Source organism: Aspergillus foveolatus (assembly GCF_047715535.1).
Source record: "Aspergillus foveolatus strain CBS 279.81 unplaced genomic scaffold BDW70scaffold_11, whole genome shotgun sequence".
NCBI lineage: Eukaryota > Fungi > Ascomycota > Eurotiomycetes > Eurotiales > Aspergillaceae > Aspergillus > Aspergillus foveolatus.
In genome coordinates, this window is record NW_027396075.1 from 1 (window position 1) to 13,643 (window position 13,643).

A 13,643-nucleotide genomic window follows, 5' to 3' on the forward strand; every position below is an offset into this window, starting at 1 on the left:
AGGGGCCGTACCCTTTATCCAGATAGATGTGTGGACTGTCGCACTATCAAGCGCTCCGGCGGGCCCAGTTCGGGCATATATCCTTGAAGAAGGATGATTCTTGCACGATGCGGCTGAATTCTTCAGCCCCGGCAGCTGTACTGAGTAACAGGTAGAGGGACAAGACAGGCAGCCCTTACAGTGGGTGATCACCTGACAATCGTTCCCACCTGACGATCGATTTTCCCCTCACCGATATTTCAACCACCAAACTTCAAACTCTTGTATCTCATTCAATATGACTCCAATGGATGCGGCGATAGAAGCAATTGAATCGCTAAAGCCAGGCGATTCAATTAATTATACTAAAATTGCGAAAGAGTTCGGGGTCAACCGGATAACTCTGTCAAGACGCCACAAAGGAATTCAGCGCTCTAGGAGAGACCAATATGAAGAACAGCGAGTTCTCAATGACCAGCAGGCCAAGGATCTTATAAAATACATTGATAAGCTCTCTGGCAAAGGCCTATATATATCGCATGAGATGCTTCGGAATTTTGCAAAAGAACTGACAGGAAAGAAACCAGGAAATCACTGGCCTGGCCGCTTTCTAAAGCGACACCAAATTGAACTCTCCTCTGCCTATACAACTGCTATGGACTCCAATCGAAAGCGAGCTGATTCTGCATACAAATATTCGCGCGATACTTCGACTTATTAGCCCGGAAACTTGATAAATACAAGGTGGAGCCAGGGAATATATATAACATGGACGAGAAAGGATTTCTTATTGGAATGCTGTCAAAAGGTCTCAGGATCTTCTCAAAGCGCAAATATAAGCAAGGAAACTTCAAGCAGCGCCTACAGGATGGGAATCGCGAATGGATAACTGCAATTGCCTGTATCTGTGCTGATGGGACCTCGCTATCCCCAGCGCTTATTTACCAGGCAGCTAGCGGTGATATACAAGATACCTGGCTACAGGATTTCGATCCTCAACACCACAAGACCTTTTTTGCCTCCTCTCCAAGTGGTTGGACAAATGACAAGCTTGGATATGCCTGGTTGACTGGAGTTTTTTGACCGGGAGACAAAGGATAAAGCGCGGAGGCAATGGAGGCTCTTATTCCTTGATGGCCATGGATCTCACCTTACCATGAAGTTCTTCGATTACTGCGATGACAATAAGATCCTTTTAGCAACATATCCTCCACATTCAACGCATTCACTGCAGCCGCTTGATGTTGGGATCTTCAGCCCGCTTTCCCACGCCTACAGCAGCGAACTGGAGGCATATCTGCATATATCCATGGGACTAAGTCATATTACAAAACGGGACTTCTTTCGCCTCTTCTTCCCGGCCTGGATAAAGGCCTTATCAAGCAAAAATATTATATCTTCTTGGAGAACAGTTGGAATACATCCCTTCAACCCTGAAATTGTTCTGGCGAGATTTAGCAGAGAGCCGCAGTCAAGGCCATCAACAAGTGAGTCCTCACGCTCTATATTAGGTGCAGAAGACTGGCGGAAGATCAAGAAGCTCCTCCATGATGTTGTTGAGGATGTATACAGTGAAAACACCAGGAAGCTTAGTTTGGCCATGCATAACCTCTCTACAGAGAATATTCTTCTAAAGCTTCAATGTGAGGGCCTCCAGATAGCCCTCCAGAATGAGAAGAAGAAGCGTCAGCGCGGAAAGCCTTCACAATTTCAATTAAAAGCTTCAGACGATGGTGGTGCAGTTTTTTACTCCCCTCAAAAAATTCAGCAGGCGCGAGACCTTCAGCTTGGAAAGGAAAGAGCTGCTGAACAGCTAAAGGCCTCTAAAGAGGAGCAAAAGGTCCGCCGGCAGCAAGAGAAAGAGGCAAAGCAGCGCCTGATTGAGGATCGCAGGAAAATCCGGGCATCTCAGCGAGAAATACGCCGCCTGGAGGCAGAGCAAAAGAGGCAGGAGAAAGAGGATGCCCGTATATCAAAGGAGGCCGCGAAGCAGCTTCAAATTGACTTCCAACAGGCAAAGAAGACTCCAAGAAAGTCCTCTAAAGCTTCAAATCATAAAGATACACAGGATGCTGGCCCGCCATCTCATGTTGTTGTTGAAGAGGTCCTTCCTACAGTAAATCGGCGAGGCCGCGAGATCCGGCTCCCACAGCGCTTTCGGACCAATTAAAATTGACAGACTTACTCTAAATCATTACTATATTATGCCACCAAAAATTTGAGTGATAATATTAGTTGTATGTGGTTGAATTGCTTCATGTTTGTTGTGCTGGTGGTGGTTGAAATCGATCGTCAGGTGGGAACGATAGTCAGGTGATCAACCACTGTACTATTCGTTACAGAGGGCGAGCAAATGAAGAATAGGTAGCCAAAAGCCCTAAGATAGCATCACGTGCATAACGGGTATTGGGGAGGGCTTATCGACAGGGACGAAGACGCACGTGCAGTCTGTCGTCTGTCGTCAGTGTCACCAGAGGGAAAAAGAAAAATGGATTACACGGTAAGACTATTTTGAAAAATACCATTTAGAGGGTCGTAGTTCGCCGGTGGATAGCCTATTGCGGGCTTGGCGCGGACTGTGCCGGCAAGCCTCAATAGCCTCTGGCCGGGACCACCACTCGCAAGGTCGCTACAATATCCATCTCGATAGGATTGGGGTCTGACGAGATACACTCATACTTATAGGGTAAAAAGTATAAAGTCTTCCAGCCGGCCCGCTCTCTGTTCATCCCAGCAGTATTAGGCCTACAGCACCAAGGAATACGCGGCACAACAAACTATTCAGTTCTACTCAAACTATAAGCATACTTCACATCAACCATGATTATGAACGCTCAAAGCCTTCCGACCACAATCCGCGCCCTCCTGCAAGCCTCCCCTACCTCGCGCACGGTAACGCTGGTGCAGCGCCCGGTCCCATCCCCGGATTTTTCGAAGGATGAACACCTGATCCGCGTACACGCCGTATGCCCCTGCGCTGGCGAACTCAACTGGCCAACAATGGTCACCATTGACAAAGAGATTATCACCTGCAATGACGTCGCCGGGATCGTTGTTTCTGCTCCACCCACCTCCCCCTTCCAGCCAGGCACCGAAGTTTACGCGCGCACAAGCTACTGGCGTCCCGGTGATGCGCGAGACTACACGATCGCAACGACGGAGGAGCTTGCGCACCGGGCGAGAAATCTCTCGTGGGTGGAGAGTGCGGCGGTGCCGCTTTCGGCTGAGACGGCGTGGCAGGCGCTCTTTACGCATTCGGGAATCGGGGAATTCGGGGGAGAGAAGTGGAAGGGGAAGAGGATCCTTGTTACCGCTGCGGCGGGGGGTGTCGGGGTATGGCTGGTGCAGATCGGGGCGTTACTGGGGGCCAGCGTTGTTGGGACTTGTGGACCGAGGAACAGCGAGTTTGTGAGGGGTTTGGGGGCGGTTGAGGTTCTGGACTACCACAAGATTGATTTTAAGGCCTGGGGATTGCAGCCGGAGAATAAAGTCGATTTGGTGGTTGACTGCGTGGGTGGGAAGGCGCTCGAGGATTCCTGGTGGACGCTGAAGGACAACGGCACGATTATTGGGATTGTGCAGCCGCCCGAGCAGAAACGGCCAGCGGAGTTAGAAGTATCTGGTGTGACCAACAAGTTCTTCATTATGTCTCCTAGCGGAAAGGACTTAGAGCAGGTCACGAAACTGGTGGAGGAGGGCAAATGCTGGCCTGTCGTGGACAGTGTTTGGTCTCTAGAGCAGTTTGAGCCTGGGTATGAGCGATTGGAGAGCGGGCATGCGAGGGGAAAGGTGGTGTTTGATCTAATGTTGAATGTGCGGAAGTGATTACTTTGTTCGTGTTTCATATTTCTTTCCAGTTCTATGCATGTTATAGTAAAGGACGTTGGTTAGGAGCTGTGCAATGTTAGTTGTGTGACCTCGACGGATGACGAGCGACGGTAGACAATATCGAGAGCATAAGAAGAAACGGTATAGCATAGACACTGCTCACCCAGTTCCCAAACTATCCTGACTTCTTGCAAGATCCCAAGTATCAAACCTCCTCCCCTGTCCACTGCCGTCGCCGCGTCTCTTGGCCTCGAATGCTCTTATCACCGCACCCCTATCAACCTCACTCGCGGTCGTCAAACTCCGAGCGAGATACTCCCCTTCTCTATGCCTTGCTTTTATAAGCGCTTTCCTAGTCTTAGACCGCACCGAGGAGTGGATACTCTTGCAAATTCCCTGACCCGGGTACGCCACAAGCCCTAGCGCAGCTGACAAACGTGAAAGTTAGCCCCCTTTCCACATAGCCCGCATACAATCAGGTAGACACCGCAAAAGGAGCACACACCAGACCCAAGGCTTGCTGCCCCTCCCACAGTCCCCTTTGCAAGACCCTTGACCGCACCCAGTGCGCCTTCTTCTTTAGCGCCCTTGTACGGTTGCATGACAATGCCGGTCAGACCGTCGACCATCCCCTGCGAAAAGGAAGTACATCCCACAACCATGCCGGATTTCCAGTCCTTCACCGGTTTATGCTCTTTCACGTCTTCGCCGTAGAGACGTGGGACCGCGCGTAGGCCCTCAGCTGTTGCGAGAGGAATGTCGACCATAGTGCCTTTGAAGTAGGTGGTGAGAACTCTGCCGATGCTTTTGGCAGATGCGGTGGCAATCGTGCTTGTCGTGCGGAAGGTGCTGGGGTTGGAGGTAATATCTGGTGGTTGCTGGGTTAGGGTGTCTGGGGGAGGTGTACTAAGCGATCGGGGGGCTGGAGGAATAGATGCATCATCATCGGGCCTGCCTCCCGACCGGGGCCGTCCTCGGTGAAGATCTTGGTACTCTTGATAGGGCCTGAGGAAGATATCAGCTGTCGACTTGACCATGTCCGTTCCTGTTCCTATTGCAGCGGATGTAGCTCCAGTGACAGGATCCCAGCGTCTGTTTTCTATCATCACGGGCTTGGTTTCGTAGCTGTAAAGCATATTCAGTATGTGGTTTCCTCCAAGGTAGAAAACAAGGGAAGGGAACCGTACAGCTGCAGAGCCTTCCTGTCAACCCGTAGATGCTCTACCAGTATCTGCGCCGCAAGCTTCGATAAGCGTAGTGAAGGCGTTTTGCACGTCCATGTCGCAGTGCGGTTTGGCAGCAGATCGCACCGCATCTTATCAAGAGGCAGGTTTCGGTGGAACGAATCAACAGCAGTTTTAACTCCGTCTTCGTACTGCATTTTCGACGCGATAGTTTGAGCAGCATGTTGAGTTTGAGGCTGCAAACAGAATTCAATCGCGTCTGCAAGTTTAGTGGTGGTGATGTCTCGGTACGGTATTGGCTTGGGTCCTGCGCCAGAAACTGCCACGAGATTTCCCCAGAACGGCTGGCTGGATGAGTGAATCAGCAACGGGATTCGAAATTTGAGTAAGAGTTGGGTCCCATACTCTCCGAAGAACGGTACTATTGCCGTTGGGCGGCCATTCCGGAGACCGCAGGCTGTTGTCCCGGCACCTCCGTGGTGAACTACCGCGCACACATGCTGGAATAACCACTCGTGCGGACAGTCGTCGATGTAGTAGATGCTCTCAGAGGGCTCTCCCCCTAATTTACTCCAACCGCGCGATATGATTGCACGCACGCCTAGAGATCGGACGGCGTCTAGAATGATTGCCGTGAACCTCTTCGGGTCATCTATAACAATGCTCCCAAAACCAATGTACACAGGTGGAGACCCGTTTTGAAGAAAGGCGTTAAGAGATTGGGGTGGCTTGTAATCAGGTGCGTCACGGAAGAAAAAGCCACAGACGTCTGCCCGTATAAGTTACTATTCTACGGAAGTCGAAGGAGCACATACCAACATGCGCTGGCCAGTCAGCCGGCTTTGCCATCAGAGCCGGAGACCAGCAGTAGGTGAACGGGATCTTCAAAGTCTGCGTCAACATCGGCCCCTCGGTGGCCGGGACAGGCTCCAAGTCCAGCTTCGAGCGCCAGCTGTTAATAACATCTCCGAGTCTGCTCCTGTCAGAATGATTTCAAGTCTTTAATACACCCAGGACTCACCCCTGCCACGTCAGCCACTCAACAATACCGTATGAGAAGTAGTTCGCCATCTCCTGACTCGTATCTGAGTACTTCAAGTTCGCCAATGGATGCGGGAATGCTCTCGTGCTGCTCCACGGCATGGTAAACATCAAATGCAGCGGAATCCCCAGCGCCTGGGCACAATGAATATGGGCAAAGCTCGGTGGATTGGCAATGATTGCCTCTGCTACAAACGGAGTCTTCGTGTCTGGGTCATCCTCAATACAAGACCTCCAACACCCGTCCAGCATCTCTGCAACCATTTCCCTTTTCTTCTGCACGTCGCCAGCCCGGAGACTATGCAGCTGTGGGATCAATCCAGGGTTCTTGACCATGTATGCCATTAGCTCCGCCGGGTTTCCGCCAATAGGGTAGAATTCCAAACCAGAGTCCCTGACGAACGTGGCGAAGACATCATGTGTTGCGAGTCGGACCCGGTGGCCGTGCTTTTGCAGCTCCTTTCCTAGAGCGATGAATGGCTGGACATCCCCACGACTACCTACCACCTGGATGACGATGTTGAACCTGATACCAAGCGGTTGCTGGGTGCCTGTTGCTAGAACCTCCTCGTATGGCGGTGGCGGGCCAAGGGGGTGGTCCACCTCAGCTGGGCTTGTACCGATGAGCTCTGCAACAACTCTACATGCTTTCGAGTCCAAGTTGACCTCAACCCGACCATCCTCTGTTAGAAAAGTTAATCATCACATAGGATGGTATGCTGGTAGTGGTGGAATACCTCTCACCCTGCCCCCACCAGGGATCAGCGAGTTTGGGTACGAGGGCATTTCGTGTACTTCCAAGGCATCCGGGAGCAGCTTGTCAATGACGAATCCATGAACAAATGGGGGAGGAAAGCCTTTAAATAGGTTCTCAACACCATGGTACCTCGAAATTTAGAATTTCGACTAGTGATTCGGTGGGACCCGTATTCGTACATTTTGCCTTGTAGGGCAGCTGATCTCCTAGGCACCAACACGTCTCTTTAGCTAGGTCAACGCAGTCGTCATAACTTCAGATATCGTTCTGCAGCTAGATATACCGCCATCGCTTAGTTACGACGTTATATACAGTACGAACCTCAAGGGTTTGGCCAGTGGAAAAGCTATGCGGTACAGGGCAAATATACTGCCTTAATTGATATGTTCGTCCTAATTCTGTCAAATAACTCCTCTGAAAATGGCTCAACTGGCGCGGAAAATTTGTCTCAGTGTCTCGGTGGAGTTGGAGCAGCTGGATTCCGATTGCTGACGATCCGCTCAGGACAGAGGCCCGCATCTCACATATAGGAGTTAAGGTTTGTACTAATTGAACCATCAACAGGTGCGCCAAGATCTAACCTCATTTTTCGAACCATGTATAGACGCACTCAAGTTGCTTCCACGTCTTCGAGAAGATTGGCGTAGCTGTTCAATGATCGGCCGATCAGGTTAACAAGCTCATAAATATAGTCCGCCGTGAACAACCGAGCCCAGAGTCTGGTCACCACAGCACTCAGACGAGTATTGTTCTCCAAGAGCCACGAACGGGACACCCCATGCTGCGCCTCCATTACCATCTCAATCACGAACTCAAGAAGCTTTGTCTCTTGCTCCGTCAATCTGGGCTCGGGATTCTTCACGGTGGCGATTTCAAGCCACTTCGCTAGGAGAACTGCGCATTCGAGCGAGCAGAGGGCGTACTGGTTTGACCATGAGGCCACCAGCGTACGTGCAACGTAGTTGATGCCCAGTTTAATCGGCGTGCTCAACGCATGTGCGCAATGCAGTGCGGCGCGGGTCAGCCGGTCGCTGCGCTGTACTTTGAGGTTCTGTCGGAGGGACCGAGCAATCTCGTCTGGGTTGAAAGTCTGGAGACGCCGTGCAGAGCTGAAATCGGCATTGAGACGGATATACGCAAGACGGAGTAGAGCCGTGGAAGTAAATGAGAGTGGACCGTTCGGATTAAAGGGATCTGTCGAGGACTCTTGATTGCGTTCCCAGCACTGGCACCAATTCTCCAGTGCTTGTTCTAAGGAGGTAATCTGGGCCGGTGATAGAGAGGAGCTGCAACTCACAGGGACACGGCATGCCTTCTGGATGAGCCATATGTCTTGAATGATGGCGTGAATGAGGACAAGGCCGCCGAGGGAAGTAAAGCTTTCCAATTGGCCTCCCGCGCTTGGGGTCCGTGTAAATAGGGAAGTCAGGGCGTCTTGCAGTCTAGGGCTTCCGCGGCCGTACTGCCTGCACTGCATCCACTCGCTAGCACTAGCAGCTGTCCATTCCTTTTCCGTACATGGCAGATCAAGGGTTATCTCCTCGCTGAGAATACCGGGCGGGACGTCGAATACAATTGTTTGAATGCCAAAGAAACAGAACACGATCAACTTTGTTCTCTTTGCGCTCTCATTCCGGATCCAACTCTCCCACGATCCATCTTGCCGGGGGAGTGTATTCAACCCATCCTTCCGCAGCAAGGTTTCCAACTGGCTGCGCAAGTACAGCCCCTCATAATGGGGCGGGTAATGCTCAAACCAAGACGAAACTGACATTAGCATAAGCAGTGACTGAACGGTCTCCAGTATGTCCTGGCTCTGATTCGCGGAGACTGTCTTGCGACTCCCAGTCCATTGGAGGTCTCGCCGCATATGTTCCAGAGTCACGGTTTTGGCGACATAGAAGAGACTGATGCTTGTGTCCGGTTCCCGGCAATACTGGGCACCTAGAGCTGCCATGGACAGGACAAGATGCAACGGTGTCTTCTCTATGTTCAAAGTGGGAATATGAAGAAACGGATAATGGTCATGGTATCCAGTAACATACCCCGTGAGGCATCGGGAGAGGGCATGGCGCGACGGGATATCTTGGTCGGGTATCACATTGGCATAGTTGCGGAGCTCGCTCACCAGCCGATCACGGCACTGTGTTGTCACGCCGATCGGGCCCTTCAGCGGGCGGTTCCTGGAAGGTGGTGGCTGAGACTCCTCGAGGTGCAGTGATGGCAATTGCGTTCCATGGCGAGGGAGCACCGAATTATACGGTGTCGCAGTTCCGCCGTGACCTAGACTCGAGGGATACTCTGAACCAGAATCGAACTGCAGCGCAGGAAAGAGCGGCAGCGGCTGGTAGGTTGGGGAATATGGGTGGCTGGGCACGGGGATGCTGTCTAGGAACGAGGTGAAATCATCACCCTCGTGAGGAAAAGGTTCAGTGAAAGGGGCTGGCTCTGCAGCTGAAGCAATCGGAAACGCAGCGTCTGTTGCCGGTAATACGGCCCCGTGCGTGGGTGAGAACGGATGGTCGGTTACTGCAGAAGCCAGCACACTGAGGCCATCAGACACCGGCTCGGCTGGAGCTGTGGGGACCGACTCTGGGGTTGCAGCTGCCGGAGACGAATCGTGGGCGAGGCGTTCATGTCGGACCAGCAGGTCCTTACGAGTAAATGACTTAGGGCATTTGTCGCAGACAAACGGTTTTTCCTTCGTATCTACACCAGTTAGTCCAGTAGCAGGTTTTGCGGGACAGGGTTCAGGTACGCGATCGTTCGTGGCGCTGCAGATGCTCCAACCTTGCAAATTTCCGATTGCACCTCGGACACTGGAAGTCGCGAGTTGTGTTTTTGACCATCCCGACCGACACCTGCAGGCACCACAGTTAGTCCGACCTTAGCTGGGCCTGGCGCATCGTTCGATTGGTCCCGGACTCGGTGGTGTTGAGTAACGGAGAGCCGCGATCGAGAACGGGCGGCACAACCAATGCAGCGATCGAGACGATAAAGACGAACTGGCTGGGGATCGGTCGGGAGCGGGGTAATTCCGAACACTTCACCACTCCAGATTAGACGATTACCAAGACCTAAAAAAGGAAATTCAATACTCACTCGCTATGGAAAGCGTCACACCGCTTTCGAATGATTTTCCTGGACGCTCGGTCGGATTGCTGATAAAAGCCAGTTTTGGTCGTACCGAGTGCCGGCAGATAGAACAGGCGAGGAACAGGTATAGCTCAGAATGATCTGCGTTGTATGTATCATGGATTTTATGATTAAGCAGCCGAGTGTCGATAGTCGACTTTGCCAACCAGAGCCAGTCGTCTTGGGAAAGCCTTGCGCGTTCAGCGTTATCTTCGACTCGCTAAAGAGAAGGCAAAAAAGCCAAGAGATAGCATCATGAACTCGCCTGGCTCCCCGCAAACCCATAACACATTGCGGAACCGCTCTCTGATCCGGGGTTGGCTGGAGATTCAGTGTACGGGATGTCGTGCACATGTGCGCTCGTGGTCGCCGAGGTTATGCGAAGATCTGAAACACGTTGGAGATCCAGGATCCAGGGAATTATCTGTATATCATCCCAAGCCTCTCCAGACTATGATGGTCAATAACGTCAGTCACGATCAATCGGGAAATAGTCGCGAGTTGCGAGTCACCAGTGGTAGCAGTGGCGTGGTCTAGGTACCTGACGTTGGAGGTGAGATCGCACATCATTCCCGCTCCACCACTCTCCTCGAGTCGTCCAACAAATTCGGTTTTCCGGCCAAAATTCCCTGTGTGAAAGTCTCAAGAAATCAGATTGTTCCCTGAAAGTAGCCTAAAAGTCGCTATTGCGCTGAGCAGAGAGAGTATGATCAAAGCAAGTTAGACATCGGAATAGGATAGGACAGATAGAGACTGGCCTTATCGTAAGCCAGCATTGCCCCGCCATCCCAATTCGGTTACGATTCTTCCCCAGAGTCCAGTGACCCATCGTCTTCTGGGGTAAGGGTGGACTACCAATATCCAGTGGACGTAAAAAATGTCTCTTACTGGCTAATCCATGGAAGCCGGTCGACCTTAGCGCTGGCTCAGACCGTCCCCAAATTCCCAGTTCGACTCAGTTCCCCTGAGGCGTGTCAATCGATTGCGGGCTGCCCTTGTGCCGTCGTAGAGCCCGAGGTACGTCGATCCTGTCGGCGGGGACTTGGTTTCATATGCTTTGGACTCTTGGGAGGGTCAGCTTTCACCAGGCGAGGCGTGAGGTTAAATCGACCGGGTCGCCCTGGTCCTCACCCTCCCAACAACTCATACCTTTTTAACACTTTGTCTTGAACACTTTGCTCTTTTATTTACGATGGCTTACGTCGGTCACACCCCTCCAGGATGGCTCGGCAACCTGTCGGCGGAGCAGGAAACGAAGCTGCAGCAGATGTGGAATATCGTCCTCGTCCTGTTGGACGCTGCCTCGCTGGGCGCCCCCGAGCAACCGATTGAGAACCAGACCGGAGAGGCCGGGAAACCGCCGTCGACACTGGCCCGCACCGATACCTTTGTCTCAGCCAGCGGCAAGAGCGCATTCACGGCGCACTTGTCCCAGACCCTCAAAGAAACCGGCCTGACCAGTAACGAGATCAAGTCGATCAAGGAGATTCTGCATGATACCACGGCGGAGGAGCTGCGGGCCGGCCTGCTGAGCACCGCCAAAAACGATAACCCGGACGCTTTATTGCTGCGGTTCCTGCGCGCTCGTAAATTCGATGTCGCCAAGTCGTTCGATATGATGCTGCGGTCGATGTTGTGGCGGATCAAGCAGGTTTGCGTCGATGAAAAGGTCCTGCTTAATACCGAGTTGCACGCCCTCCGGGAGTCCAAGGATAAGTCGAAGCCCCATGAAGCCAAGGAGGCCGAAGGGTTCTTGTCCCAGATGCGCATGGGCAAATGCTACCAGCACGGCACGGACAAGCAAGGCCGGCCGGTGGGCGTCGTGCGGGTGAAGCTGCACAAGCCTTCGGCTCAGAGCACCGAGGCCATCAACCGGTTTATCCTGCACATCATCGAGTCTACCCGGCTGCTGCTTGTACCTCCGGTTGACACAGTGGTATGTCTCTGCCGTATCTCTTGATGAAAGATGTGTCTCCTAACCGTTTAGACCATCGTGTTCGATCTGACCGGGTTCTCCCTATCTAACATGGTACGTTCTTCCGCTACAATTGTCCGCCATACAAGCTAACGGTATCAGGAATACCCGCCTGTCAAATTCATCATCGAGTGTTTCCAAGACAACTACCCCGAGTGCCTCGGGAATCTGCTCATCCACAACGCGCCCTGGATTTTCTCAGGTAAGCTCCGCATCCATAGTCCGTGCCATTACATCTCTGACTCTAGCAGGCATTTGGAAGATCATCAAGGGCTGGATGGACCCCGTCATTGTCTCAAAGGTGCACTTCACGAACGGCGCAAAAGATCTGGCCAAATTCATCGACATGGACAAGATCCCCAAAGAGCTAGGCGGGAACGAAGACTGGACATACGAATACGTCGAGCCCGTCGAGGGTGAAAACGCCTTGATGGAGGACACAGCTGCCAGAGACGCTCTGCAGGCGGAGCGCGCCAAGATCGGCGAGGATCTGCTCCGCGAAACCTCGCAATGGATCAAGGCCGGTGGGGAGCATAACAAAGAAGAAATGAAGAATATTCAGAGCAAGCGCGATGATCTCATTGAACAGCTGCGTCTCAACTACTGGAAGATCGACCCGTATACGCGTGGCAGGAACACGCTCGACCGCACAAACGTTATCCAGGCTGGCGGTAAGATTGACTTTTATCCTAGTGAGGTTGCTGCGCCCGTGGATGAGCTCAAGAAGCTGGACATAGAGCATGTTGAGCGGGAAGAAGTGAAGGTGAATGCGGTGGCTTAGTTTTAGATATTGAATGATTTAGGTGTTATGATTCCCAATGAATTACTTTCTGATATTAAATATGGTTTGGTAACATTCTCGGTGCTGAATAAATAACTAGCATACTCCTCACCTACACTTGCGGTCGTCTACCGTACTGCCGCACATTTTGAGTCCGCCTGTTCCTCAGCTTCCTCACCACCAACTCTCTTCATTCATCAGCAACCAAGGTATTTCAGAACCCATCCACGATGGTGACGATGCTAATCTCGTTTTGATCGGACTAGATATTTAGGAACTCTCGCGCATGAACTTTCTACCCGATCGCCTGGTAAATGCTGTGCAATCTCGACAGAACACAGCGGTCAGCAAGTGAAAGTCGCCTTACCCCCGCAAATGTTGTTAATCGTACAGAGAGGAATGAAATACCGCTGCGATGGATCGAACCAGAAAAACCTGGTGTTGCTGAACTATGATTTGAACTATGGCGTCCGAACTGTGGTGCCGGAATGGATTTCCACACCTGGTACGACAGATTCGTTCCCTGAACTCTCTGCATCTATAGACCATGGTTAACTGATAGCTTCGCTTGCAACGCCCGTGGCTGGTATCTGCAGCTTAGGCCCTTGCAATTCAATCCAGTTGGACTCTGAGCTTATCCCCAGCGGGGCACCATCGACAAACGTCTCGCCTAACCCACTCATGGCATAACAGTCACGAGTGGCAGAGTAAATGGCAATCTTTTCTCGATTGTTGCGCTCCTCGTCATCCTAATGTCGCGCAAAGCGTCCGAGTTTCCAACCTGCTAAGGCGACCAAAGCTCAACCAGGAGTGACATGACTTGGGACCACTTTAGCAAGGGATCAACGTGGGAAAAGATAGCGGCTGGATTGGCCGTTCCTGGAGCCGTAATCTCCGCAGCCAACGGGCTGTAATCAGTTGCTCCCGCATCCCAATCACATTTCATGCTGACTGCATGTGTGG

At 52.0% G+C, this 13,643-nt stretch overlaps 4 protein-coding genes across 4 annotated transcripts; 2 read left to right on the forward strand and 2 right to left on the reverse strand.

The window, feature by feature from the left end:
- Positions 1 to 2,805: 2,805 nt before the first annotated feature.
- On the forward strand, positions 2,806 to 3,804 carry BDW70DRAFT_148510 (NADP-dependent oxidoreductase; the record flags this gene model as incomplete). The annotated part of the gene is made up of 1 exon (XM_073738878.1): positions 2,806 to 3,804. The coding sequence occupies one exon, from the start codon at positions 2,806 to 2,808 to the stop codon at positions 3,802 to 3,804; it is 999 nt and encodes a 332-aa protein (XP_073598137.1).
- A 162-nt stretch (positions 3,805 to 3,966) lies between these two features.
- BDW70DRAFT_165969 (putative sterol glucosyltransferase) lies at positions 3,967 to 6,818 on the reverse strand (the record flags this gene model as incomplete). Its single annotated transcript, XM_073741869.1, has 7 exons — positions 3,967 to 4,235; positions 4,313 to 4,932; positions 4,995 to 5,339; positions 5,397 to 5,760; positions 5,807 to 5,964; positions 6,013 to 6,715; positions 6,770 to 6,818. The coding sequence occupies 7 exons, from the start codon at positions 6,816 to 6,818 to the stop codon at positions 3,967 to 3,969; spliced, it is 2,508 nt and encodes an 835-aa protein (XP_073598138.1).
- A 391-nt stretch (positions 6,819 to 7,209) lies between these two features.
- On the reverse strand, positions 7,210 to 9,800 carry BDW70DRAFT_11263 (transcription factor domain-containing protein). The gene is made up of 2 exons (XM_073734581.1): positions 9,548 to 9,800; positions 7,210 to 9,498 (listed from the first exon to the last, which is right to left on the reverse strand). The coding sequence occupies exons 1-2, from the start codon at positions 9,636 to 9,638 to the stop codon at positions 7,400 to 7,402; spliced, it is 2,190 nt and encodes a 729-aa protein (XP_073598139.1). The 5' UTR covers positions 9,639 to 9,800; the 3' UTR covers positions 7,210 to 7,399.
- A 1,316-nt stretch (positions 9,801 to 11,116) lies between these two features.
- On the forward strand, positions 11,117 to 12,680 carry BDW70DRAFT_157770 (CRAL-TRIO domain-containing protein; the record flags this gene model as incomplete). Its single annotated transcript, XM_073740411.1, has 4 exons — positions 11,117 to 11,860; positions 11,912 to 11,953; positions 12,002 to 12,101; positions 12,151 to 12,680. The coding sequence occupies 4 exons, from the start codon at positions 11,117 to 11,119 to the stop codon at positions 12,678 to 12,680; spliced, it is 1,416 nt and encodes a 471-aa protein (XP_073598140.1).
- Between the last annotated feature and the right edge of the window lie 963 nt (positions 12,681 to 13,643).